This window comes from Plasmopara halstedii, assembly GCF_900000015.1.
Source record: "Plasmopara halstedii genome assembly, contig: Scaffold_3120, whole genome shotgun sequence".
Taxonomy (NCBI): Eukaryota; Oomycota; class Peronosporomycetes; order Peronosporales; family Peronosporaceae; genus Plasmopara; species Plasmopara halstedii.
This window is the reverse complement of record NW_020190023.1, coordinates 2,352,554-2,380,183: the sequence shown is the minus strand read 5'-3', so window position 1 is coordinate 2,380,183 and position 27,630 is coordinate 2,352,554. Positions and strand designations below refer to the sequence as shown.

The 27,630-nt window shown below is 43.2% G+C and overlaps 8 protein-coding genes across 8 annotated transcripts; 3 read left to right on the top strand and 5 right to left on the bottom strand.

Moving 5' to 3' along the window:
- The first annotated feature begins 5,222 nt into the window (after nt 1-5,222).
- PHALS_15269 (uncharacterized protein) lies at nt 5,223-6,725 on the top strand. Its single transcript, XM_036407280.1, has one exon. The coding sequence runs from the start codon at nt 5,688-5,690 to the stop codon at nt 5,886-5,888; it is 201 nt and encodes a 66-aa protein (XP_036263518.1). The 5' UTR covers nt 5,223-5,687; the 3' UTR covers nt 5,889-6,725.
- A 3-nt stretch (nt 6,726-6,728) lies between these two features.
- PHALS_08048 (uncharacterized protein) lies at nt 6,729-6,979 on the bottom strand (the record flags this gene model as incomplete). Its single annotated transcript, XM_024721617.1, has 2 exons — nt 6,729-6,878; nt 6,941-6,979. 2 exons carry the CDS (start codon nt 6,977-6,979, stop codon nt 6,729-6,731), a joined length of 189 nt encoding a protein of 62 aa, XP_024586698.1.
- A 5,070-nt stretch (nt 6,980-12,049) lies between these two features.
- Nucleotides 12,050-13,192, bottom strand: PHALS_08047 (uncharacterized protein; the record flags this gene model as incomplete). Its single annotated transcript, XM_024721616.1, has 1 exon — nt 12,050-13,192. One exon carries the CDS (start codon nt 13,190-13,192, stop codon nt 12,050-12,052), a length of 1,143 nt encoding a protein of 380 aa, XP_024586697.1.
- Nucleotides 13,193-14,030: 838 nt separating this feature from the next.
- PHALS_08046 (uncharacterized protein) lies at nt 14,031-14,486 on the top strand (the record flags this gene model as incomplete). The annotated part of the gene is made up of 4 exons (XM_024721615.1): nt 14,031-14,071; nt 14,125-14,135; nt 14,246-14,337; nt 14,421-14,486. 4 exons carry the CDS (start codon nt 14,031-14,033, stop codon nt 14,484-14,486), a joined length of 210 nt encoding a protein of 69 aa, XP_024586696.1.
- An 866-nt stretch (nt 14,487-15,352) lies between these two features.
- On the bottom strand, nt 15,353-17,319 carry PHALS_08045 (uncharacterized protein; the record flags this gene model as incomplete). The annotated part of the gene is made up of 2 exons (XM_024721614.1): nt 15,353-17,145; nt 17,256-17,319. The coding sequence occupies 2 exons, from the start codon at nt 17,317-17,319 to the stop codon at nt 15,353-15,355; spliced, it is 1,857 nt and encodes a 618-aa protein (XP_024586695.1).
- Nucleotides 17,320-19,489: 2,170 nt separating this feature from the next.
- On the top strand, nt 19,490-20,385 carry PHALS_08044 (5-formyltetrahydrofolate cyclo-ligase; the record flags this gene model as incomplete). The annotated part of the gene is made up of 4 exons (XM_024721613.1): nt 19,490-19,840; nt 19,897-20,050; nt 20,131-20,195; nt 20,257-20,385. The coding sequence occupies 4 exons, from the start codon at nt 19,490-19,492 to the stop codon at nt 20,383-20,385; spliced, it is 699 nt and encodes a 232-aa protein (XP_024586694.1).
- Nucleotides 20,386-22,445: 2,060 nt separating this feature from the next.
- PHALS_08043 (uncharacterized protein) lies at nt 22,446-23,309 on the bottom strand (the record flags this gene model as incomplete). Its single annotated transcript, XM_024721611.1, has 1 exon — nt 22,446-23,309. The coding sequence occupies one exon, from the start codon at nt 23,307-23,309 to the stop codon at nt 22,446-22,448; it is 864 nt and encodes a 287-aa protein (XP_024586693.1).
- Nucleotides 23,310-24,543: 1,234 nt separating this feature from the next.
- PHALS_08042 (uncharacterized protein) lies at nt 24,544-25,299 on the bottom strand (the record flags this gene model as incomplete). Its single annotated transcript, XM_024721610.1, has 1 exon — nt 24,544-25,299. The coding sequence occupies one exon, from the start codon at nt 25,297-25,299 to the stop codon at nt 24,544-24,546; it is 756 nt and encodes a 251-aa protein (XP_024586692.1).
- Between the last annotated feature and the right edge of the window lie 2,331 nt (nt 25,300-27,630).

Here is a 27,630-nt window from a genome sequence, read left to right as displayed (position 1 = left end):
TGTCACTCAACCGCGCTTTCAGCGCCTCAGCGTACAGTTGACTTCCTTCCATCATGGAACGTCGAGCATAATTTCTCGACACCCGGAGTCCATTAGGATCTTCCATGGCTTGTCAAAGCCCCACTGTTGCTTTTACAAACAGCAAGCCTGGCTTGCATATACGTTCCGTGTTCAAGATTACGGAGCTCTTCGGGGCTGAGATCTGCTGCCTTCTACCTCCATGAGGTTCGAGAGAACTCATTTTTTTACCAGTAGACCGCTCCACGCCTACTGGTTGTTATCGTTTCCCTGCGACAAACCAGAAAACTGGTCAATAGCGAAACATCTGTTTGATGAATCTTGACGCGCCTTGTGCAGAGAACAACCAATTCGAAGGCGACGGGTACCTCCACAAATTAAACAGTGTCGGAGGTTCGAGCGCTGCTCAGCCTCCTCGTCCTCAGTATAGCTGAGATCCATCGGCTCAGGCCCACTCGACGAGCTATGAGGGTGTGCATTCCAACCAAGTCGTGCCGTGCCGACCTAAAGTTGAAGTCGGCATTCAATGCCACGTTCACCGCTTCTTAAAAAGATGACGGGTGCACACGGATGACTTTCAGTATGTCCACGCCAGTGCCGAGGGTTTACATAAAGACGGTAACTGTGGCCAACTCGGGAAGAGGATTGGCTGCCATATCAGCAATTAGAGTACGCAATTCTTGAGCAAAGTGCACTAAGATCTTCTTGCTCTGTCGGGCGGCAAGGAAACGCGGTCGCAAGCGATATGCCTAGTTAGGCGGCGGGAATACTCGTGAAAGCTGCAACTTCAGCTCCGTCAAGGAGGGAAACGCCGCTTTGACCGAAGTACAGCATTCTCTTGCTCGACCCCCGAGTTTGCAGATAGCTAGCACCACTCGGTATGAAGCTTGGTGAACACCATGACCATTTTGACCTCTCTCACCCAGATAGTGTTTCCCCCCATCCTTGTCCTCGAAGGTCTTAATACTTAGCATGAGCGGCCTTGGTCAGGGGCGCAGTCATCCATCGCCAACGGTGGCGCCAAAGGTGCAGTCGACGCTGACGGCTTCTGCTGTAGGTGCTCTAACAGAGCATTTTCATAATTTGGAAACGCATTTAGACGCGCGCTTATGGCCTAGGGCCTTTGTACACGAGGTGCTCCACGCCCTTAGGGCCCAGCAGGGACATCAGCTTATTTAGCCCGTCCTGCATGCCCAGGGGCAAATAGGAGTACTCCTCCATCCTCACAGATGATCAGGCGTAGATTGACTACGAGTGCTGTCAAGTGCAGCGGAGCTGCCGTAACTTTTTGCTTAGAGAAAGCTAAACTCACCGACCTTACACTCTTTCTAAGAACCAGTACGAGCGGAGCGGCTCGCACCCCGCTACTTCTAAGTACTAAAGCCTTATCGTGCCAAATGAACATTTCCGTTAAATAAACTGTATTAACTTGTTTCAGTTGCGACAGAGCCGCCAATATCTAAATCGCTAGTAAATATTGTTTCAGCAAACAATATAGTAATATGCATTAGTACTGGCAATACTGCCACGTGTTGGCTTCTTGTTACGATGCAGCCACACCACTGTGTTATTACACTAGCTTGGGTAATACGCACCTATGTACGGTCGCACAATCTTGTGCGACCTACCCGTTGTATTAAATGAAGCCTCAATGCAAGTGCCGTTTCTTGGAAAGAATTTGCTGTGGAATAGCATTGTCGACCGCAACGCGTCCTGTGCTCTTGACATAGCTGACGGGAATTGTCAACAGCTAGCAAACGATAGCGAAATCTCTCTCACTGTGATGAATACTCCATTCGACATACATTTGAAATAATTAGTTTTGCAAATGAGAGTGGTTATTGCACCAGCAACGTATAATCGCTTAGTGACACAATCCTCGCTTATCGCTTCAAAAATCGCCAAATGGTGTTAAGGTCTAGCAGAAGAGGCGATACTTACAATTGAAAAATACGTCATATGCGTGCCCCAATTCTGGCTCTTCACAAGTTCAGATCGGTCATCCCACGAATCTCAGCCTTTGTAATGTGCTGTTCTTGCTTCGAATATATGCTCAGTAGCTTGAGTTCGTGATCGCGTTCCAGTCTTGCTAGTTAGAAGAAGAATATCGCTTACCATAACAAGAAGCTGTTTTTAATTAATTTAGCCTTCGTCAGCTCCAGTGTATAATCGCGGTGTTCAAAGACGTTTGCGGTTCTTATAGATTTACCACCATCGCGTACAGCAATGTTCCATCATATTTATCACAGATACCAGCAAAATAGTTATGCTTCTTCGCCAAGTATAGGGTGTAAGCTAGCCATCTTCTTGTGGTAGCAAATAAGCATTCATGTAACGGGGTTGCACGTACTCTTGTATGAATAGACGGATCGTACAAGATGGTTCGACCGTATATAGGTGTATATTACACAAATCAATGTAATAACACAGTGGTGTGGCTAAACCGTAACAAGAAGCCACCACGTGGCAGAATTGCCAGTACTAATGCATATTACTATATTAATTTTGCTATATTAATAAGGTTTTGGTATATTAATCAGGTATTATTATTTTAATTAGGAAAACCTAGGGTTTATTTATGGGCGGCTCCGCCGCAGCTAAAACAATAAAATACAGTTTAAATTTTGCACATAAGTGTTCTCTGGCCTGGTTAAGGCTTTAGTACTTAGAAGTAGCGGATTGCGATCCGCTTCAATTGTATTGGTTCTTGGAAAGAGCGTAAGGTCGTTCAGCTTAGCTTCCTCTAAGCAAAGATCTACGACAGCCCCGCTGCATTTTACTTATTATAAGTATACAAGGTTTGCCACTAGCCGTCATCCAGTATGCCACAGAATGTCGGCACTGAGTGTAGAAGCTAGCCTTCTTTGGTACCGTAATTTGCAGGAGAAATTGCATTTTGAGGTCCTTGGTAAATCCATTTACTTTTTGACGCAAGCCATATTCACGCGCATCTCCAATTCGAAGTTACATGATTGGTGTATCCCTCGGTACCAAGTCATGATATTCCTACAGCAAAGGATAAAAAAATCTGTCAAATTGTTGAAGATTGTTGTTCTTATTCTCGCTTTCAAGTGTTTTAAAATGACATATTCGACTATGACGGATAACGTGCCTAACTATTCCTTTGATGCCAACCATACTACCTTGTTGACCTCACCAAATTGAGAATCTTTGCGAAAACCCCCAAGAGATAATTCTTTTGGACCCTTCAAGGCTCTACTGGAAGTAGTGAGAAAAGGCTTACCGCTTAAAGCTAACCCGGTTACTCCATTCGCAAATGATGTGTACTTACCCTTGGAGTTTCAGTGCTTTAACGCTCCCACTCCCTACCACAAAAAAATAACAGAGATCAACAGACCTTACCATCCAATGATAGATACTCTATGGAGAATACATCACCGCATCGTTCTTTACCTGTCTCACAAAGTAAATTATGGAGACCGCGACACAAATTCGCTTTGACACTCCATTGTGAGACTGAGGCTTTATGCTACTTCTGTCTTACTGCTCCACTCAAGGCAGTAAGCACTAACATAAAGCTTAATTCAAAACAATTCCATTTTAAACACCGAGGCTGTCGCAGCTTTGTGCCTGCGCAAAAGTGTTTCTTTTTTCTGATACAAGCGCTTTTGTGAATGACCGAAGGCTCACCAAGGGATAATCTCTTAATTCTCTGGCCTTTTGTTGAGGTTTATTTAGCGCCGCTCCAGCCACGCCATATCCTGAATGGAAAATCCAATGTCTCGACAACGTCCACGCTGTGAAAGACTTCAACTTGACATGAAATTCAGATAAGTTCCAATACTCTTTTAGGGTATTCGTAGCCAGACGCAAGGAATCGTTTGACAATCTTGTATCTCTAATACCGCTATGTACTGTCTTTTTGTTCTATCAGTTACGCGTCGTACGAGATTGACGCGGACTTTCGATGGATTAAAAAGGCCTACAACGTTTTTATCAAGTGCCAACAGCCCTGGGCTGTGAGCCCCACCTCTCTGTGAGAGAAGTTCTCCTTAGAGCTCGGTTGTCATCCCTTAAAACAAATCACAAAAGAGCTTTGCCCCCTCTTGGTAAATCACTCAGCGCTTACACTGATTCGAAGTTTCCCCGTGAATTGAATTGCTCATTGTCCGCTTGAGAATAAAAATTACTAACAGCCGAGAGCAAAGATGTCAAACAAGGCGCAGATGCTTCAGATTACCGCAGAAAAAACAATCACGAGTTCTACGGAGCTGATGGGCAGCGATGAAATCTTCTCCCCCTCCTCGGCATAGCAGATGCTCATTGATATTGGTGTGCTTGTAAAAAAGTCCGTTTCCAGTACCTCATCCTACCTTCGCGGCACTGAAGCTGTACTCCGCATTAAACGCGACCATACCGCTTCTTTAAGCGAAAAAAGTTTGACATGGAAGGTCTCGGGACAAGACCCACCACTTGGGGAAAACTTTATGTAAGTAATCATCACTACTCTCGGGGAAAATTCAGAAGCCAACGCGATGGTTCGATTTCCTCATTCCAAACATGGCGTGTCACTTCTCGCCACCCTTGACTGGTATGCCTCATTGGGCAGAGTTAACACCAGCTACATCAATCGCTTCATATACTTTATGTTGGGAGCGCCTTTTGTACTGAAGTATTACAAGCAAGTGCCCATTCTCGAGCGCGGACTTTCATCCTGAAGATTGCAAGTGCGGCTCGCTGTCGCTCCGTTTAGAGCACGGCAATCTCTATGGCCATTTCAACTTTCATAATTCAAAGGAACAGGTTATTCACACCCCGGCTCTTAAAGGCCGAGACAATCAGCATTAGCGGTCTCATAATGAGTGCCGACTGTGACTGAACCAAAGCTCGGTTGGGGTGCTCTTGTTCGTGCCTCACCGGTGCAATCTCAAATTTGGTGAGCATCTCCAGGCGAGATTACTACCTCCAGCCCTTTTGCCGTTAGTTTTCTGACTCCATGATGGACGATAGTATGTTAAGTTGGACTATTTGTCTCGGTGACAGGTAGTCGAACATCTCATGTTTTATCTTTGCAAAGGGCGCGGTCTTTCCATGACAGTCGTAAGATTGACTACAACGGCTACGTAGGGTATCGGAGCGCCTTGAGCTTTGCACAGATAGAGTTCTCACGCTTAGAGACTGTGTTCAACAAATGAGTTGATGTTAAATCGTGTTTTCGACAAAGCCAAACCGAAAGCGCTGAGGTTTCAAAGCGACAATATATAATCGGCTACCAAAGCTTCCACAATATATAACTTTAACATTCTCTTTTGATTGAGCTATTTAGATCTTTCGACGCGTGGCTTGCAGTTGATGTCTTCCACGGACTCCTTTCGGAGTTTTATGATCGTTCAAAGGTGTATTTGGAGCGCTTACAATTTCACGAACGTACAGTGTAAGCTTCGTACATTTGTGTCGTAATGTATTTAATACGATGTAGGATGAGATTACAATTCCTACCCCCGTAACAACTTTTATACGCACCACTGAAGTCATTCGTCAAGGATATAGCGCTTCCCATCGTCATCTATTGTAGCACATGGTGAGTAGACCTGTCCGGGTATTTCTTTCCCCTTTTCACTCAAGTGTCTTATGCTCACGTCTGCCCCCTCTACAGGTTTTGAGCACTATCCGCACCTCACAGGCGAAGAAAAGTATCTTAAAAGCCCATGTATGCAGCTCTAGACTATATTCTCCGCTTTGTGATAAAGAATGATTGCGATGCTGTATCTGAGAAAGAGAGCGAAGACAACGGCAGCAACATGTCCGACGTAAATAGTTCGCCGAGCAGGACTGGAAACGAATGTAACCTTGACGCTGTCGGCAACGACGAATGCGACAATGATACTAAACTTCAAGCTTTCATCTGACTCCAAAAATGGATCCGAGATAGTGTCCCGACACAAAGGAGAACAATAAACTTTCACCAGAAACATTTCGTGCATTCAGATGAATAAATTCTTGCAATGCTTGTGTATTTCTTTAAGGAGGCGTTGCCTTGTATCGCTGTACTGAATCCACTTGGTTCGTACGCTGACCGCTAAGCAAACTTTTCGATACAAAGCATGCTGAAATCGGGAGAATAGACTTAACCATTGATTGTTCAGCCCTAACCAGCGCTGCCAACTGAGTCGCAAATCGAAGCGTTCTCAACAACTTTGAGAGCACTCAAGCGCGTCCCATGAACGCTCTCATGACGTCTGTGTATATTCCAAGGAAGTACACAGACGGAGATTTCGCGGCAACCCGTCGTTTATTTAGCTCTTCCTCAATGCTTCAACATTATAAGCGGGAGAATTTGACGTGATTTTTTCAGCTGGACGAAACAATGGTTGTAACACTGGAAGTCTCCAGTTAGGCGATGAAAAAAGAATAGAAGATATTATTCGTGTACAATGTATTATACCATCAATCAGAAAAGATGAGTAATGTAGTTGAAATGGTCAACGATATTGAGCTGAGGGCATGGACGATTATCAAACGACAAAAGATGAGCGAGTTTCTGTATTTATGTATTTCGCGACGAAGTTAATTAAAGCTGATGAGTGCTCGTACACTCGTACACCAAATTTGCAGCTCTGGCACTCTTCAAAGGTTCCCTGTGATAGCCGAATGAAAGCACGTACAAAGTTTTCCTGCAAAGTTTTAAGAAGGTAACATCTACCATTCTCACCCGTAATGCCTAAAAAATGGCCATCCGGCCATAGAAGCTACAGCCGTGGTCGTGGCAATATCGATCGACGGAACACCGATCGCAAAATAGAAACGCCATCGATGAGTCCAGCAAGGTGCAACTGGAGCGCCGCAGTATGGTTAATGTTGCTCTGCAAATACGGCGATCGATCTAACCGCTGACGACACTGTAGTCTAAAATATGTCTACACGATCTTTTCTGGATGTTTGCGTCAATTCATACACAAACCCAATGATTGTCGATCAAATCCGCTACAATTGGCTCCATCTGAGGAACCAGATGAGCCAAATTCTCATTAAATGTAATGACAAAGCTGAGCTTAATTTCACAGAGCACAAACGCACTACGATAATGCACACCCCATCCGTGTTGTACACTGAAATATTCGCAATCTTGTTTTGGTACCCGCAGCTGAAATAATGATCCTTGTTTGAGGCTATATTGCTAGCAATTTGTCGTGCAAATAAAACTAGATTGACACAATCATGACAATTTATACTTTTTGTATCAATTACGCAATAAAGTGCAAGTCATTCGACCCAGCATTGTAGTCTCTCAAGCAAGCTCTATGGGGGATATCGCTTCAACGCGATTCAAGCGTTCCGTCTGGCAATGTGAATACAGATTAAAAAAGGTTATTATGTCAGATCTAGTGCTTGGCACATAGAACAAAAGTTGTTGAAAGTTTGCTGTAATGCGCGGATCTCATTCTGATGCAATAATAATTGGCAACCTTAATCACGCTTTTCTTGGACAGAAGCCGTTTGAGTGTATCCCCACCTGTTACGGCATCGCTTACAACAGCAAAATGGGCCATCTCCCCTGACGGCCCACAAAACCAACAATCCCGGTGCGTCTTTTGGAAGTCCAACAATAAGTTTTTAACGTTCAGACTGCCAAAAACTATCAGAACCGACACGCTGGTCAAAGGTGTCGACGCATGAGGTGACGGTTGTCTCGTCGACACACTTCGAATGTGCGCGCACAAGTTCTTACCCACTTATGCATATCGGGCCAGCAAAACATAGTGATTACCGACCAGAATGCTTTCCTTCTTCGAAACTGGCCATCTAAAGGGCAGATATTCAGTGTTTTGTACTTGAGATTCTGATTATTGAGTACTCACACACGTGAATAGTACTGATATACAGCAAGCTGTGGAGTCATGCATAGTGGTGCAAACACGCAAACTGCGCTGCAATGAAGCGCCATCGGAGGTCTTGAGCTTGTTGCTTCTCACTGATTTCAGCAACGCAGCACTAAATACGCCTACGCACGCGCTAGATATCTCCTTGGTTGGTAACACCATCATTGTGACACAGGGCTTTTACAATCAGGGCCAAGGAAAATGCATGTTGAGCCGACCTAATTTATTGTTTTACCTCAGCGGTATACTCGATAAAATGAGCCAATATCTTGCCATGATCTGGTAGCGACGTCGCTACTTACAACGACGAAATATCTGTATTGGTCACAAACGGTTTCAAGCTGAGCGGATGCACTTAGCATTTTCGGTGGCTTTGTGTATTATAAGTAGCCCTTGTTTTAATTTGGGTTATTCTTTTCTCTCACTATAAGCTAGCAAAGCTTAGGAGCTATCCCATGTTCATGCCTATCGACATCCGCTTGGGGTAATCCACAGCCTATGGCGAAGGATGAAGCGTCACAGACAGCATAAAATGGCCGACCTGGGTCGCTTTATGTGTCCCGCTTGAGCACCATTCGACACAATTTCATAAAGAACAAGTGAAGTTTCATGACATGTCGGCATAATTTTCAATATACATATGCAAGTGATAGACTAAGTCAAGCTACGCCCAATCGTTTATCTGAAATAAAAGCAAGGAACAGTTTATTATGACCGTTAGTTTTGCATGTTTTGCCCGGAAGCCATGCTTTCCGAAAAAGCGACCCAGAAAGAAAATCAAATAGGCGTCAAAGGCACACTCATCTAAATTGAGCACTACTTAAATTTGTTAAACGATTTTATCATAGTCATGATGTGGCCTGGACAGCTGAATTACCAGACGTCAAATCGTCGGTCGGCCTTAGATCGTAGCATAAACAATCGCTTCTCAAACATCCACCCCGGAGTACACACCGCAGTGAGAGGTATACTGCTGTCTCCCATGAGCCGAATAGTTGATAGTATTTATCAATCAGGTCAAGTGTATTGTGCCGCTACAAATGTTGATTGTAGCATATTATCGAACAATCTATGTTTGTGCCGGATTACCAGCATGTACAATTGAATACTTACCGTTATCCTATGACAAAACATCCCAGCGCCAGGTGGAACGGCTCATGTACTATTGTCGCACCCATTTGATGCTTCGCATCGATTCAAGCGTGTGTGACATCAAACTGCTTCCTTAATAAGGACCAGTGCCGTGTGGCAAATATTTGGTTCCGGGAACCAGGTAAAATTCAAATTCGGGGGCAACGCGCGTGGTGGATCTCGTGTCTCCGCGTCATGATACCACATCAACATCCCAATTTTTCCCGGGAATTGCTACCTCACTTTCCACACTCAGTGCTTCGCGAGAGGGGTTCCATCCATGACATAGATGATCAAAGCTCTCTTATCGATACCAATCACTATAAATCACCATCTTGAAATCAATCCAGACATCAACTTAAGATAATCCTTCGCCATAATGACAGCTACCTTCACGGGTTCGAACCATCCCTTGAACTACTCCGGTCACCCCGCTCAAAAGTAATAATCTTTCTCGCCCATATCTGCTTCACTGCTCTACACGGCGGGCGCGTTACACGGCAGTATTCACTCAGAAGTATTGTTACATTGCAAAAAGATGAGCTTTTATCATAGCCCCAAACTCGGTTTTTCCGCTTACAGTGACCCTTCAACGCCACTGGCTCTAGCACGGAAGTCAGCCGCAATTGTTCATACCCAGGAGTACCAATGTGAACCACGAGATATTATCGGGTATTTTTCTCTCAGTATAGAAACACTTCAGGGATAGCAATATACAAACGCTATTTTTGGTCGATTCCAGAGATTTAGACTTACTGCCGCATCCGCCTCTACACCAGGTATTTAACAATATAAATGCTGAACATTTTGGACAGTCTCATATCATGCACAAAAGCTGTCGTAGAATTAACTATTTACAAAAGTTCTTCTTCTCTTAAAAACTTGCCGAAAGCTAGCAGAAAATAAGTGCGTGGCATCCTTTTTGTCGATCTCCAATACATTCATGATTCATGACTTGAAAGCCACGTTAGATCTATAATGAGATTGTACTTTGAATTCGGGCCCAGAAAGAGACAGCAATTCATGCTGTCAGAGGGCTAAACAAATTGAAGGCTCAACGAGTCCTCAAAAGCATCTCTAATTTCCCCAACACGAGACGCACGGATACTGTATACTTACTAGATTCATCAATGCACCAGCATATTTTCTACTGTTTCAACAGTCGCATATCGTACGTGGTGGTAAGATGCCATCATGATTATTTGTGACATCACAAAGCTCGGTAGTTAATGCGAACAGCCGGCAACCCTGGGCCTTTGGTTCCTCTCTCAAGACAAAGGCGTTCCACTTTACCTAAGCTTCATCAACCACGCTCCATGAGGTGCATAAATTTATTTTCTTGTAGCAAGCCACTCTGCACCTACATAAGATCAATTTTAACCCGAGAGAACTTCGTCGGATGACTTTGATAGGGGACTTGACCATTCGCATCACTCAGCTGCAATCTAGGGTGTACACAAGACGCAGATGTTCAATTATCCTACAGACAAAACGTTTTCAAGTACTACGGAGCTGCTCATGACCAAAACATTCTTTCTTTTCTACTTCAGCATGGCTGAGATCCATCGCCGCCGACGCGCTCATTTAGCTTTCACTTCTGTTTCTCTACTCTTTCCCTCGTGACTGAATATGTTAATGTTTACCTTTAATACGACACTGACCTCATTTTCGTCCGAGGAATAGTAAAAGCGGAAGGACGCGGTGCAAATAGGACCTGTTCGGAGACAATGGAGGCAATATCACCTCCGGGAATTAATCTGACACGATCCCAGCGAAAGAGGTCCTAACGCTTGAAGATAGCTCGCAAGTTTTGCTTTCCTAGACGGATGGACATGAGTTTAGAGCGATCCCGGTACGCCTAGTAAGGCTGTAAGACCACCCGCGACATACATTGCATCAAAGCTTCTTGTGTTGGAAACACCTTTACCATGGTACTGTATGTTAGCTGTCGATTTGTTCGAAACATGTTTTGGCGTATCATTTTTACAAGCTCCACTTGCGAATACTGCACCGATGAATGTATTTTCTTTTTTAGATTTCTTATTAAATGAAAGTTTGCGTAACATCACACATCTCCATACGAGTACCTATTTGTAGCCGACGAGCGATGATATATAAATAATAAATCACAGCATGTACTATGTCAATGTGTCCTTAGCAATACTTCCACTTCTACGCGTAATCCGATCTTCAATTACCCAATGCAGCCTAATCAAAGCCAACTAGCCACTAAACAGTTTGAATCGATCACTCAACTGGGCGGAGAAGGACCTTAAAGACTCGACGTCGAACAATGGAGCCAATTTGATTGAAGATCACATTTGTTGGATTGACAATAGCAAGTGCGAATACAATTGACGAAATCCATTAATCCGATTTTTATCCTTACAGCGTCAGTCTCGTGAGATGTCCACTTCCACCTTGATAGGATTAGAAATACGCCATTTTTGTGGACGAATGGTTCCAAAACCTGTAACAAGAGATCAACAACAAACGACGCCAATCACTACAATTTTTTTTTCTGCTTTTCACATAACTCAATCAAGTGCTAAAGTTTGTTCTCAGTCGCAGTAAATACAGCAACCGCTACGAGTTCTAGAGCACCACATTCCTTTAGCGAGTCATCCTAAAATTCAAGCAAGATAGGATCCACGTCACAGAGCCCAGCAAAGCACAAGGTAACGTCGACTTCAACATTTATCGAATTGCAGCTGGTTTAAAAGCCCATTCACGAATAAGATAAGACAAGTTACGTATCTTAAAAAAAATCAACTCTCGCAAAAAAAAGACAATCGATCACCCCTAACTCTTAGTGCATGTCCGACTCAATTCAAATCCAAGAGAAAAATAGACCGCAGTTGCGCTTACGCATCCCACCTGTAGTGCACTTCAACTACCAATCAACACCTTCAACGCAAGACTTTGACACGTGTAAAATTTACGGCATATCTGGTATATTCCTTATCGATTTTTGAAACTCAAATCTGGGCAAAATTTCTATCTTCTAAGACTATGACTATGATATCCTAGAGTTTGAAGGTCAATTCTCTAAATCAAGACTATGCAGCTGTAACAGTAGAAAAAGAGCCGATGCGAGAGCGCTTGGCTGTAACAGGATCAACGTAGCCACTCACTGACAGCGCCCGCATGCGTTTCGTCGGGGAGTTTATGGCTGGATCAGTCTCCTCGATATTAGCCGAAGTTGTGCTTGGCGAAGTTGGCGCCGCGGCATTGACGGACTCCTCTTGATTATGATCATCCTCATTCTCTGTATCGTCTGAATTTGTGCCTTCGTCGCTTTTCGATGCTGATGTACATTTCCCACTCTTCTTTTCATTGTGATGGGCCTTGTAAAAGAAATCAAGTAGCAGACCCACGGCTTTGGCGTCGTCTACGTCTCCTCCCGGTATATCCCCAACGTCCTTGTACATCCGAGGCTTGAGAAGCACAGGTTGAGGTCTGTTATTAGACGATGCTGGTTGCACATCAAACTCCTTCGTCGGGATAGGTGGATCCTCACGGTTTTCTTTGAGTCTCTTGAGAAAAGCAGCCTCAAGTGCAACCAGCTCAACCTGAGCTTGCATGATCCTTAGGCGTGATTCAGGCGTGAGACTACATGGACGAAAAACTTGCTTACCGATACATTCTCCTCCTGTGAATTTCTTCGTAATGCGCATGGGCTCGCAGTTGAGCTTTTGTGATAGGTACAGACGTAGCATTGTGCCTCTTTCGATAGGCAAAAGACCCTTTTTAAAGTATTTAGTGAGCTGAGCGGCGTATCGACTTTCTTCTTCTGTCCATTTGCCTTTGCGAAGACCCGGACGTGCCTTGCTTTTCGTAGAGCGACTGGAAAGTTTCGGGGTGCGCGAGCGCTTGGGTGTAATCTTTTTTAGTTGACTAGAAATGTCAAGTTGGCCTCCACCCTTAGGTGACAACTGTTGCTGCCTCGTTGTAGTATTTGAACAATCTTGCGAGAGCGAAAGCGAATGTTGCGGTAGTGGCTCATATTCAGGCTCGACAATAGTAGTGTTCATGAACTGATTCGTTGAGGACATGAATGTTGCGACGCCCACCCCACTAAAACTATTGATTCCGTGAGAATTTGGAATGATGAAGCGAAGTGGAGCTAGTGTCGGCGCCTGAGGCCGTGCAGCATCAGATAACGGAGCAGTGCGCTGATAAATGATCGACTGGGGCTGCATGGTTGAGAAGGGCGGGACGGCATTCGTCGACGACGTACTGATGATGGCAGATCCACGATAGCTGGTACAAGTACTGGTGGAAGCTGAGCTGCCGTTGCTAGAAGGTGAACTCAGATGGACTAACGAACGCATATCCATGGAATTCTGTGAATCAGGATAGGGCGATACGCAGTACTGATCTGAATTGCGATGTGGGGAACGTCGAAGTGGCCACTGGCGTTTATATAGTCTTGATAATCCAGACAATTTTCATCCAATCGTTGTCGTGCTTATCGTCAATTGACGAATTTTTGTGAAAACCAACTCTTTTGCTCTATTGGAATAGACGGGTAAATACTTGTTCAAGGTGTACAAGCTTTGATACTGTTCCGCAAGTAAACGGGTTCAACAGGGTATTGATATCCAGACGAGCAAAGTTTATGCGTCATCCGAATCAGTCACTTCAACACGACTGATCGGTGTGATTGGCCAGGAAGGTCCGAAAAATCCCCGGCTCTGTCTCTTCGAAACTTCAACAAAAAAGATGTGTGACGGCTTGACGGCAATTCTCACAAACAAGGCTGGAAAATTACAAAGCACTTCTAAATGAAATTTATTTGCGTCGTCGACGAATAACCTTCGAGTTAACGCGTGGCGTCGCTAAAAATAATTAATTTGATCGGCGCGGATATTTACCCTGGCTTTGTGCTATATTGAAGCAGCCTTTTTTGAGACAGTTCATTAGGTCTTCACTTAATTCTTACATAAGTTCTTATGTACTATTACAATCATTTGGCAAAACTTCTGCTGGATCATGACCATATGGAAACTGGTCATGTAATTTTTTGTGTGAAAATCTATGCTAAAGCCTATTGCACCATTAATCTTTCACCAGACACGGTAGCCGAGAGGTGAAAATCGGTAACCTACCATGCTTTGTCAAATCTTCTCAGCATTGGCAACGGTAATGCTCACTAATCTGCTTTCTGCTATTCATGTAAAAGACTATTAAGCTGTTATTGTGCATTAAAATCGCGATGACTATCTACATGCCGCCCAATATTTCGTCGAAAGTGTGGATAATGATTCAGCCCGCTACTTTCGAAAATTTTGAGCTGCAGATCAGCACATCGCGCAAGCAGTGGAAAATAAGAAACGACCTGCAGGTTGGAAATCGCGATGCACTTACAAGACTACCTTGTGCCGACAACGAGAAGCCATAAATGCACTCTTTCTATTTAAATATTAGATGTCCGATGATGAGCTAACAGTTGACACCCTCGATTCTAGGTACGTTGATCGTTGGGACTCGTGATGAAACATGCAGCATCTGCTGCTGTTGTTGCTGCTCGTATGGCATATAGCGCTGCTGGCAGTGCAAGCTTGCACTGTACTCCCTCATGACTCGCTGCGTGCACTGCGTGCACGAGCACAGTAGTTCGCCGGTTGACACGTTACCCAGCCAAAAGACCAATTCGGACCACGAAATCTCATCCGTACACGGTTCGTGCGACGGCTCTACGCAGCAGTCGCTAATAGCAACTTGAAACGTGGAAATTTGATCACATTCACTCGTTACGCGGCTTCGTTTGTGTTTTCTGCTGTTGTTAAAAAAGCCAGATGAAGTTAATTTCAAGAACGTCTCGGACATTGTGGACTCGCGAAAGTTGCTCGGGAAGAAAGTTGTCGACGCGTTATTGTAGAGATCAGTTGACGAGCACACATTCAAAGTACTGAATGGTGACATTTGTTTTTTCGTTATTATTCGATCAGTGTGGCGAAGGTGCTGATTTAAGAGTACGCGTTTCGGCATAAGGAAAGTGGGACTGCTGTTGGAAGAAAATTAGATAGTGATGAATGGAGAAAGCAGACACGGCAAAAAAGACTAAGCGTCGCGTGCTGCGGCTTTCTACTCCAATGTCATAAACCAGGGCTGTATGTAACGTGCTTCAGACACCCATTTCAAAACCACCGTATCAGATAAACTGTCGGGTTCCACAGAAGAATAGGCAGTTCGAGCGTCTAAATATGTGGCCTTTCCTACGATGCAACATGTGTTGGGGTCAGGACACCGTGACTTACACATCGCGTTTTTACGAAGGGGTCAGGAAAAAACTAGGTCTTCCCTAGTTTATTGTAAGATATCCTTAAACTTGATACAACGAATTTCTTTTGTGCTATTTAACCGTACAAGAACTCTGTTTCACCTTGAAGTAAGGCACTAGAGCTGTCTAGAGCACTGCCAAACACAGAGTGAGGCGAGTTCTTCTTGCTTTTATCACAGTGAAGAGGATGCGCTGGTACGACTTTGTCGTTACATGCAACCATGGAGTGTGCTGGCTTTGTCACGCAGGGGTGATTGGTCTGCAGTACTAAGTCGGACAATATATGCACACTGTCACGACGGTAAATGCTTACGGAAACGCCATGTCGCTCGCGCATGATAGGGACCAGTAGTTGTGTAAACCCAGCTGCTATCTCACTCGACAGGTTCAATAAGCGCATGGGTGTTGCTCGACCAGTGCCTCGGATTGAATTGTGTAACCAGTCAGTAAGAGCCATAACCTTTACCTTGTCAGTAGTCCAGTAATCCAACAAACGCCTGATCAGCGGTGAGTTGAGATCACCGGGTGGTGCTGAGAACAGAGCCGTCTCTTCTGTCCATTTGCTTTTTTCATCGCCACCTTGTGGTGATGCCATTTCGTTCCCACCATCATCAATTTTCGTGTCAGCATCAGATGTTAAGTGATAGTCAAGCTTTCGGGTGAGTTGAGAAATTTCTGCTTGAGCTGATTTATAGCATTCCTCGAGGGCTTTCTGTGATGCGATTGCTGCACACCACTGTACCTTCGTATGGCGCAGCATTTCTTTGGACAAATCATATTTCTCGGTAAGGATCTGCACTTTTCGACTGAGCCTCTCATTTGCCGTCTCGATCGGCTCACCACAGCTGCTAGCAGTGTCCGATATAGCTGAGCCGTTGCTACTGCTACTCTCTACTCGCTTCAGCACCATATTTAGCGCTTTTTTTTGATCATTGTTTGAATCATTATGTGGTAAATTCATCGAACTTCTCAGCTCTCTTAGTTCGGCTTCAAGGTTCATGTTCTCTTCGATGAGAACATCACGCACAGTGACACCTAAAGTTTGTGGATCTGTTATCTCTGATTGCTGTGAACATGTGCAGTCGACCGCAAATGGGCGCGAGTCGGCAATTTTTTTGTACACTAGATTCATTGATCGAAGACTGTCAAGCACGGCTTGTTCCTCCATGCGTTCTTCGCGCAAAGTATCATTTGCACTGCGTAGCTTCGCATTGCGCTTTTCGAGTCGTTCAATGTGGGTCATACACTCTGGCAATTTGCCCACCTTATAACGCAAAGTTTCAACATCCTTGCGAAGACTTTTGATCTCCAAAACAAACGCTTTATTCTCTTCCAACGAGACGTGAAGTCGGTGCTGTAGCGTCTCGTAATCGGCGTATGTAAATGCACTAGTTTGGCTCGAGTCGTACGTAGCTACGGGATTCGCAACAGTAATATTGGGCTGTGCAGACTCCGCCTTTGCGGTATCAGACCTCAACTGATTAAGCTCTAACTGCAATTCGACAACATGATTCTCCACCAGCATTTTAGCATCTTCAGCGTCCGCCACTTGCTGTCTCAAAAAGTCCTCCTTTTCTAGCAAATTCGTCACAAGTACTGATTTGGCCTTGAGTTCGTTGTGCAACGCGCTGGCCTCGATCATCAAATTCTTTCGGATCTCTGTTATACTAGCCAACTCCACCATTCGCGTCTCTAATAGCGCCCGTAGATTCCGCTGCTCACGTTCCAGGAGAGTCACCTGCTCACGCAAAGCGATAACTTCCTCATTTAATGCTGTGTTGGCTTCAAGCAACCGGATGCCGGCGCGCGCAGCTTTGCGCAACGCCTCTTCCTCGTCCATGTCCATATCCAAGTACTCGGACTCTTGGCCTGTCCGTTATGACAAAACGAGTCAGTCATATATCTGTCGTAATTATCCATTTGCTTTTGCTGACAGGGAAGAGCGCTATGTGGTATCGGCATGACATATTAGAACGTACCAGAGATTGATGGATCATCGTTGAAAACAGAGCTCGAAGACAAAGCTCTCTCAAACCGATTCATGGCTCTTTGTGCTGGGGCTAGGCAACAAATGTTTTGTGATGTAAAATTTTACTCTTGATCCACGTTTAGAATATATGTGCACAGACAGTCCTGGACTTATAGGCCTGAGGTAACAAAATCTATTCACCCTTTTGGACGAACAGTCTTGATTTTGTTACTTCACAATAAAATACCACTTAGCTCATTGTTCGTCCTACTCACAAATACGTAACATATGCTTGCGAAGACATAAGCCATGGTGATTCACAGCTCTCAAAACTAATGGTAAAATCTAGTTTCACTCTTTTAAAAGATCTGAAAGCTCACAGGAAAGGCCTTCTTTTCTCGCGGTCCTGAAATTTTTCCATGCACCACCTGATTATGATATTTGTATCCTGATTGGTCTAAACTTGTCTTTGGAAAACTCTCTCAGGTTTGAAGTGCTTTTTCTGTTCGAGAACGTAACACTTACTATACTACTCAAACTCAACGACGATAGAGGTACAGACACATGCTAGTAGTATGTTACACTGCGTAACCTCGTTTTTGCCGTCGCCATTTTTGTCATGTGACCTGTGCTACTATTGGATTATTTGTCCTACAAATCAATGAAATGTCAAATTATATTCGAACCTAAGTTCACAAATACAGTCAACTAATATGTATCCTGATTTGATTGTGTGCAGCTCACAACGCGGCTACTGCATTTTTTGGATAATGTTTACATACTTACTCATCCGTGGTTTCTGAAAGGCAGCGAATGAGCACAACTTGTAGCCTACTGCAAAAACGTGGTATAATGATGCTTACAAAACCCTTTTTGGAAGTCTGCGTGTCGTACCTGACACCCTCTATCATTTCACACACACCGAATAAATTGGACTCACGTATTGAGGTTTTAAATATATTCGCTCTTGATCTCTTGATCGCTCAACTTACGTTTTGCGACCTCATTGTCGGTAATAGCCATCTTAATTTGGTCAGACTCAATATGGTGTGATTCTTGTTCGTTTTTGGCTCTTCGCATACCGTTCATCCAGCCGATCGCAGTTGATTGACCGGAAGAATAAATCAATATTTTGTGTAACGAAAGTAGATCAATGAGCCGTCTAATCATTGCTGCCTTTCATATCCTTCACGACTGCTAACGTTTCGTGCGTTCCTTGCATATTTTCAAGTTGGATTGGAGCGTTAATAAATCTCGTTGTCAAGCAAAATTGATGTTCAATGAGCCAGATTTATTTGTAGTATCTCAGACATCAGAAGTCTATGCTTAAAATTGCATTGAGATTTGACACCTTCAAAGAATGTATGACCTAGGCTGGGTAATCCTGAATCCTGCGGTTGTCCGTGTAAGATATCCATTCTTTCGATCCAACAACTTGAATTCACTGGGTAATTTGTATCATGGACAATTTAGTACCAAAAAGTTTCCGAGTCTGTTGTTCATTTTGCCAGTATTTTTAGCCTGTTTACACTATCTACAAGGTGCGCGAAATTTATGATACCACTATGGCTTTCTAAATAGGGAGGTAGTAACATCAGCCTTCGGAGCTGAGAAATAAAGTGAAGGCAGCTGCGGCACATCGTCAATTGTATTACGTCGATGTATCGCTTTCTTCATCAAAATCAAAACGCTTCACGATCCATATCTTACATCGCGATTTATCGTTCTTTTTTGCCTGATGAATTTGAGTTGGTCAAATTTGAGGTGTTTGGCTCAATCCAAGCAGTTGCCATGTCATATTAAACCTGTGTCATTATACAATTTGACATAGTTCAGGAATGGGGAGGTTTCAACCACTGACTTGTTCACTAATGGCTTTCAGATCTGTGCAAAAGCTGTCAGATGATGAGATGATAAGTTTTCTAAATAGGGCCCAAACTCTGTCGCTTCATCAGGTCGGTTGAGCAACTAATGAAATAGTGCAGATATATAAAAAATTAAAAATTATCGAGCGTGAAATTGGGTTAAGTATAATAGATGAGTCTATGTACTATATAAAGAATAATCTAAACATGCAGAGTCTAAAGCTAAAATTAATCGTAGTCTACAAGCTTTATGGATGAGCACATTTCTATCGTCTGTGATTTTGTCACGAAAATGACTCTTTTTGCTCAAAATCGGCAAATATTAACAATTGAGTTTTTCAACGATCAAATTTTTCAACAAAGCAATTGAATTATCCTCATGGCAAATAAGCGCACGTCTTCATCGAGCTGTACCGAGGACATGACCGCATCGCTAAAGAAGGAGCTTCGGCACTCTATTGCAGCCAAACTTAAGGCGTTGCCAGATACTGAAGTGACGAGACAAAGTCACCTGCTGACCGAGAAAGTTTGCAAGCTACCAGAGTTTGTGCGCGCTCGTGGTGTTAGCATATACTTAGAAATGCCTAAGGAAGCATCCACATCTCAGCTACTAGAAGCCGCGTTTGGATTAAACAAAAAAGTATTTGTGCCCAAAATTATGGGGCGATCAGCTGAAGATCTCAAGATGCTACAAGCAATGTCAATGGACGACATTCGTAAATTTCCTAAGGTACATACGAGCAAATGCAGTCGTTTGATACTTTGACAAGACTAAGATATGTGTAGGACAAGTGGCAGATTCCAGACCCTCCATTATTTTTCAATGATAGTACAGATCGTGTTGAAGCGATGCAGGATAGCGAGCTGGAGCTTGTCCTGCTCCCAGGTGTGGCCTTTGATCGTGGGGGAGGACGCCTAGGACATGGAAAAGGATATTACGGTGAGTGTTAGCTTTGAATGAATAGACTGATTCGTATACAGCCAATTTTTTACGAGTGCTTGTATTCATGGCTGATGTAGACTCATTTTTGCGTCGGTTAAGGGAGCATTACGACGCCATTAAGCGCCCGCCTCCTACCACCATTGTATGTTTCATTAGTCTCGCAGAAATTTGTTGTCACACTTACCGTAAACTGAGATCCACAGGGTCTTTGTTTAACCCCACAGCTCGTGGAGCAAGTGCCACTGGCCGCGCACGATATGCCTCTCGACCTTGTGGTGACGCCCACTGAGGTTATTCGTGTTAATAATCATCTACAGCAAGGAAACTATTGATGAATGGCTGAAAAGAAAAGAAAAAGCCAATACAGTGCAATCATATCAAGTCAGACATGCGGTTCATGGATCGAAGTCGTAGTTTCTCATCCGGCTGTCATAATGTATGGTTATAATGATACAGGTATATCAAGATCTCACAGAACTAGATTAATCAAAAGGAGATCAGTTGTTTGCCAAGGCGTCCTCCTAGACGCGCAGCACAAAAGTTTATTTGCTGTCGCTTACTTTCTAGAGAGCGCTACTTGATTATTTAGTTATCACTGTGGTCCTTCGTGCGCCAAATGACAAGAAAATTTTCCTTTAACAATTGTATCCAATATAATTTGGTGCACCTGCATGAAATTATATTACTCTTAGTGTAACTGTTTATACTCAGAACTACCGGAATATCGGAAAATGAAGATGACGAAACTCCGAAATTTCCACTATTTTTTTCATTTAAGTCTTACACCAAGATCAGAAAATATATGAAAGCGCTTGTTTTGACTGTGCCAGGTAGGGTAGCATTTCCCACTGTCGCATCACTCTGCGTCGTGCTCATTTTTAAAATTTGTGGAAGGGGATACGGCAGTTGTGCATTGTTGACATTTATTTCTCAAAATTTGTGTTTTGATTGATTAATGTGTACCTTATCGCCAGGTGTGTGCGGTAGATTATGCTCAAGTGCTCATTAATCTCCTTGATACAGTTGTGTCCGACGAATTATCATACTCGCTTCCCAATCTGATATCACGAGTGTTAATATTTTTGAGTCATCCAGACTGAGTGTTTTGATTAACCTTTGACATTTTTGTCTCTCGTTCTGTGTAGAGGTAACAATTTAGATGTACAAGGAGCTTGCCGTCAATTTGAATCATACACAGGCTGTTTAAGTCCTACATGGCAAACCCGTTCGTTTTAGCCACTCTCAGTTGAATAAAGGCCAACTCGTATTAATTCCATCTCGAGATTTACATATCAAAGAGAAATATGTAATGGATAAAACACCCAAGATACAACTGATATCTTGAATATTATGCTCGTTGATAATAAATATGTAGAGAATAAATTGAAAGTTGTAACACAAAAAAAGAACTTCGCCACGAGACATATGTAATATTGTTATTTTTCCAGATCCATAAACCTTTGCAAGTTTCTTTCAACTAAGGAACGGAGATAGAAGCACCTTCTTCGTATTTACATTCATCGGAGTTGAGATGGTAAGTGTGATTCGTAGCCATACGAAGAAGGTTGAGATTCTCAATGAACGATATTGAATAAAACTTCTAAGCTCCCTTGTTCTTGTTCTTGCATTCGAAACAAATCTTTAGATAAGTTGGTCGACAACGGTGTAGAAAGATGCCAAATTCCTGGCCTTTGATCTCATTTTCAAGATTCGTGTTTTTGCTTTCTTCGGGAACGAATTAAGTCATGGACTGGAATTGAGCCTTCTCCTTTCACAAGACATTGAACTGAGCCACGCGTTCCCATACTGAAGAAATCAGCCTTTGGTAGAGTTTTAGCAAAATTATCCATACCATCACAGCATAGAATATGTTTTTTAGCATAATCAGATTATTCAAATCGCACTTGGTGAGATAAAGTATTAAAAGCAGTTACTTCATCGAGCGACCAATCGATAATTTCATCATCGAACCGAAATCTCAAATATTGATCAAGAAGAGGAGCATAGTCATTGTCAATCTTAAATTCCGAGTCAATGTATGTTCGAACCTGACGCATGAGACAGATCGTACATACCTGTCGAGGATGTCCGTAAACCTTTTACCTTCACGAAACAATGAACGAATAAGGTTTGGTTCGTCTAATATCAATAGGAGATAGAGTTCAGATGAAAGTGTGAGTAATAGCAAAATTCCCACAAAGCTTTGACTCAGATCATGTCAATAGCTTACATATTTTCTGTATATCAATAGTAAATATTTGTGAGTATGTAAGCATGTGAGTATTGGGATAAATACTAATATATAAAAATAGTCCCATTCATAAAAAAACAAAATATTTGGATTGGCATGAAATCATGATCATATATAGATAGTATCATGGCAGTGCTTTTTTTAGTCAAGACTAGCGATTACAAGATTCATGACGGTGCGCAGATCGACACGAGCTGTTGGGCTCACGCCTGGTGGAAGAGCTGCATTCGGGGGAATCGATAAAATTTGGCGCATATCGAAGAAGACATCGACAGCAGGTTGATCTCTGGTGCGTCGATAAACCGTTCCACTTGCAGTTGGCGCTGGTAGAATGCCAAGTACGGCAATATCATAAAGCGCGTATCGCATCCGAACACCTTGAGGACTGATTTTCAAGAGAAGGATATACTGGATTCCACTGGAATTGCACCACCACTCGGCAGCTTCCAACAGACTTGTCCACGTCTGAGATCTTCCAACCTCCACTGCCAGCGTGACCCAATCAGTAACGGTGCGAGGTGCTGGTGCCGGTGTTCGGTTGAGCGTAATTTTCGTCGGTCCAAATGTCGCATCAGCCTCCTTGTTTGGAAGCGCAGCTATACTCGCCGTCATCGAGCCACGACTTGCAACCTCAAGAGCATTTCCTGATGCAAGATTAAACACTTTCTCGAAAGATCTTGCAGTGCTCTCATGCACTGTCGTTGGAAGGTCGACAATCACAATACGTCCATCATGGAGGGCGAGAAATCGAAGCGCAATCCGCAGTCCTTCACCCTCTCCAACATACTCATTGAACGCATCAACGGAAACTCCCTCACAAACAACATAGGGGTCGATTTCGTCGCCATCTTGGTCGAAATAACTTGCAATCTCATCAAGCTTCAATGCATCCATGACGGCACAAATTTCATTAGCAGTGTTCGTCATTCTTGCAGCAGGTGTTAATGTTGGCCGTACCATACCAAAGATTGCCAGAAACAAATCCTCGTCACAGTATACGCTCATTTTTCTCTTTCTTGAAATGGGAAAGGAAGCTCGGGAAGGGAAAACCGGTTTTTCTTTCGTTTCGCTGAAGCCATGATCGAGAGTACCCCTAGGTACATCGAGAGGCAGCGATGACATAGTACTGGATTACAATATATTTTACATCTATATATACATGTAAATAGACTACTTTATAAATTTACGCTTATCAAGTTTATAAGAATCTGGGCAAATTTTAAAGTCATCAAGCTTGTCGTATAATACTTGACAACACATGTCTGATATTAAAGGCAAATATTTTTTTTTGCTCAAATGGTAACCTGGTAGTAGGAATAGTGGGATATGCATTATTCAAAAAACATTCTTTCCATTTAAGTGATCAATGAACAGAAAATATTCAGTCCTCACAACTGAAGTCACCACTCTATGCAAGCCTAAATGCTTCTGCAAGCAATGAGATGGTTCACAAACGCTCGCACTAAAAAAATGTTACCATGATCGTGTATTGTGGCCAAATTATTTCTTGAATCAATACAAGCAGAAACAAGATGGTCACCTGACTTGCATTGTTTTCAGCGACAAAGCGCGTGAATTTAACACATATAGAAAAAGAGTTCATAGTGACCGTCCGTTGGGTACCCAGTTCATTAATATGGTTCTTCCTTTCTTTCAAAGTATAGCCGCCAATCTTAGAAAAGTTTTTGCGATCACAAAAGTGCAAGGAGCACGGATATCACCCTGAAACTAGCCGTCGTGTACCCTTTGTGACAAAATTGACCTTATCAGCACTACTTATAAGTCGAAGCTGCTTTGTTCTGACTGATCGCGAGACTCGTATCCTGATTTTGAGGTTGCGAAGCCTCGTTAGAAGAGTAGGAGAGATACGTCAAGTCAAATTATCAACCGCTCTGACGTTTGAAAATGGTAAAATCTATATTGTTCGTGGTAAAGTTAGTGTTTTATAGCTCGTTTTGTGCACGTGATGTCGAGGGCTGCGTGCACCAAATAGTAAGCACTCCATGATTTTGTCTATGATATTTAACTCCTTACCTTAGACAACTACGGCAGAATACATGTTAAGCTATTGATTTTGTCATCTTCGTTTGTAGAAAATATTTGTCTGTTTTGTAATGATCTAATTTGCTATTTTTTTAACTTCAAAAGTTGTTTGCAGGTTGCTAGGTGATTTCAAAACTAAAACATCCTAGAGCTCTCCGGTCAATTTTTTGAGTTTATTCGATAGTCGGATACGATTTCACTGGATTCGCTGCATTAATATCTCAATGAGCAGAATCAAATCAAGCACAACATTAGGGCGAGAGAAGCCTGGGGGAATGCGACGACGTCCAACGAGGCCTAAAAGACGGCGCGAGTTGAAAGTTATATCAGTCGGATTAATGATAGCAACTGGATTCATTTGCGGAAGAGGATTTGCGCGATTATCCATTGTGTAGAGCTTATACTGACGAATTCGCAGCGTTCGTGACAAACGAATACAGAGAATAAATTCGACGCCAGGATATTCTCTCCATCGATCTGCTTTTCTATCCAAACAGGGCCATCCTCGCGAGATGCCCACTTCCACCTTTAATGTGTGGTATTCAGACCACGTCATTCCTGTGGGACAAACGGCACCAACACCAAAAGTAGGACCAAAGCTACAATCGGGCTCGAGTTTTCTTAGGCTTTCCACGTAAGTTGATCTACACGACTGCAAGTGTTGAGTACCTGTTCCAGTCGCAGTCAGCACAGCAAAGTCTAGTAGACCTAAGAAGACCTCGTGAATGCCAGATGGAAGTTCGACGATGTAGAGTTTACCACCTTCAAATGTCATTGCTCTCGATTTAAGTGCTTGATACTCTGACTTGTCGTATCTCTCCCATGTTTCTAATGAAGCTTCACAAACCTCAAAACCAGGATCCGAGTCAGCGCGCTCAGTATTGAACAAAGCAGCTTCGACTGCTTTCCAATCTAGCTTCTCAATAATACGATTTATCTGCTGAGTTGCCATTTTCCGCGTGGATGATGCAACTGACGGCGAACGGTAGGATTCCCCGTCCCGAAAAAGGCAATGCTCATGTTTTTTTTCTTGAATCGAATGTACAGGTTCGATATTGCCGTATTAATTTATAATCATACATAATAATTATACAATTGTATGGTATAATTGATAGATCCCTCCGTGGAACAATCCCCATGAAATCTCAACAGCAGGAAGAGGTGGCATGCTTGCTATTTTGAAACAAGTCTCACTATGCCCAGCTGGCGTTGATGATGATGGCAGACTGACACGGAGATGCTATCGGTACAATGCGGAGAAATTTCTCTCCTATCAAGAAAAGAAAAGAAAGTAGCGACATTAAATTGTTCGCCAAAAAGATCTTGAATATAGGGCGTAATAACATCTACCTTTGTAGGAAAGGGCTTTGTTAACCAGTCTTTTTTCATGCCTAAAAACGGTGGCAAAAAACATTTCTATAGATTTTAGTCTCGATTCTGCGGACTTCTACTTCAAGAAGAAGAAGATGATTGCTTCTGTTGATTGTTCGTTCGCCTAGTCACCTAAACAATCTTATTGTTCAGCCTGCCTAATAATATCTCACAAATACATCTGCATCATATGTCTGTATGTAAAAATGTACTATAATACAATGTTGCTACGGGGTTATGTTCATGAAGATTGAGGGTAACCCTACTCGTACGATGACGACATAGGGTAAACTTAAGAGTACAATGCAGACTTTCCTCTATGTGACCACTCCAGCACTTTGATGTTGGATTGAGCCGACGAGTACTACTGTGAAACAGCAAAGCATAGCGACAGTTGCTCATAATTAGCAAACATGCCACTTGTGACTGGTTTCAGAAGGGGATTGCTCGTCTATCGTCTTAAACATACAAGCATTAGTACGATATAGTGTAAAATTACTGTATGGGTACCTGATTATCAAGATGATCAAATCTCAATGTTGTGTGTAAGATACTTGAGACGAGACACAGAATCATAAACATTGCCTTTTTTTGCAGACGGGGACTGTCATACGCGGGAATCCAATTAAGCAGACAAATTGTGTCATTGAAAAGTTGGATTGGAAAGAAGTCAAAGCTGCTTTGTTTTCTACTGATCGCGATGACGCGACTCCTGTTTTTGTTGTTTGCGAACTCTCACAAGAAGAATGGGAGAGATACGTCTAAACCGACTATCAAGAACTGGTATCGAGGGCAACGGCATTTGAAAATGGTAAAAAAAGAATCGTTAAACTCCCAACTTACGTCTATGAGGTCATTTTAGGTTTCTAAATTTGTTAAGTGCAACAGGAACTCGTAATCGGCATATAAAGTCGCGTAGATTGACCTACGTAAAAAGCCTCTAAGAGATCGAGCCCAATTGCAGCTTCGGTCCTTCTCCTGGTGTTGGTGCCATTTTTCGCGGAGGAATGCCGTCATCCCGATGTCACGCGTTTGAAGTCGTCACTTCGCGAAGAGAGTCTTATTTGGATAGATTAGCAGATCGATGAAGGAAACTTCCTTGCGTCAAAAATATATGGTATGTATTTTTCTGTCGCCAGCGCGCGAATCCTCTTTCGCAAATTCTGATTGCTACTGTTCATCGGAATAGTGGAACTTTCAACTTGCGCCGTCTCTTAGGCCTCGTTGGACGTCAACGCATTCCTCCGGGCTTCTCACACCCCATGGATGTGTTTGATTCCTTTCCGCTCGAAAAAAATATCCGGGAAATACAGTCATGTGAGATTCATGATTAATGTACAAGGACAACCCGACGATATTCAAAAATGACCACCAACAGGAAGTAAAAAAAGATTTTTTTTGATCTGAGAATTTCATCTTAAAAAAATGAACCATCAATTGTGAAAGATTTTTCCAAGTGTCAAAGATGTGTGATTATTTTCTAGGAGCAGCAAATAAATTCATTGCAATAATAGCTACAGGCTTCGCTCTACATGAAAGGCGTGAAACAATTCTAGTTTAGAACGCGTTTTGTTTACCGTCTATCTGTTAAATGATTACGCCACTCAATCTGTAGCAGAACGATACGTATATTCTGGTCGGGTAGGGGTAACGCCCTCCCGGGAAGCTTGGGGAGTATGATGCTCGCCCAACGCTTTCGGCAGGTGCTTCACCGCGTCTGCCAGCTTTTCACTGATCTTCTCTCTCTGGACTAACCCCCACTCGTGTATGCACCACTCCCACCGACGCCTCCGCGCCCGCGCAGCGCCGTCTTCGGTTAGGTACGTTTAATGTCAACTCCATTGGTTCACAGCGCAAGCAACATGAGACGCTTCCCAGCGACCTGGAACGCTACAAGATCGACATACTAGGT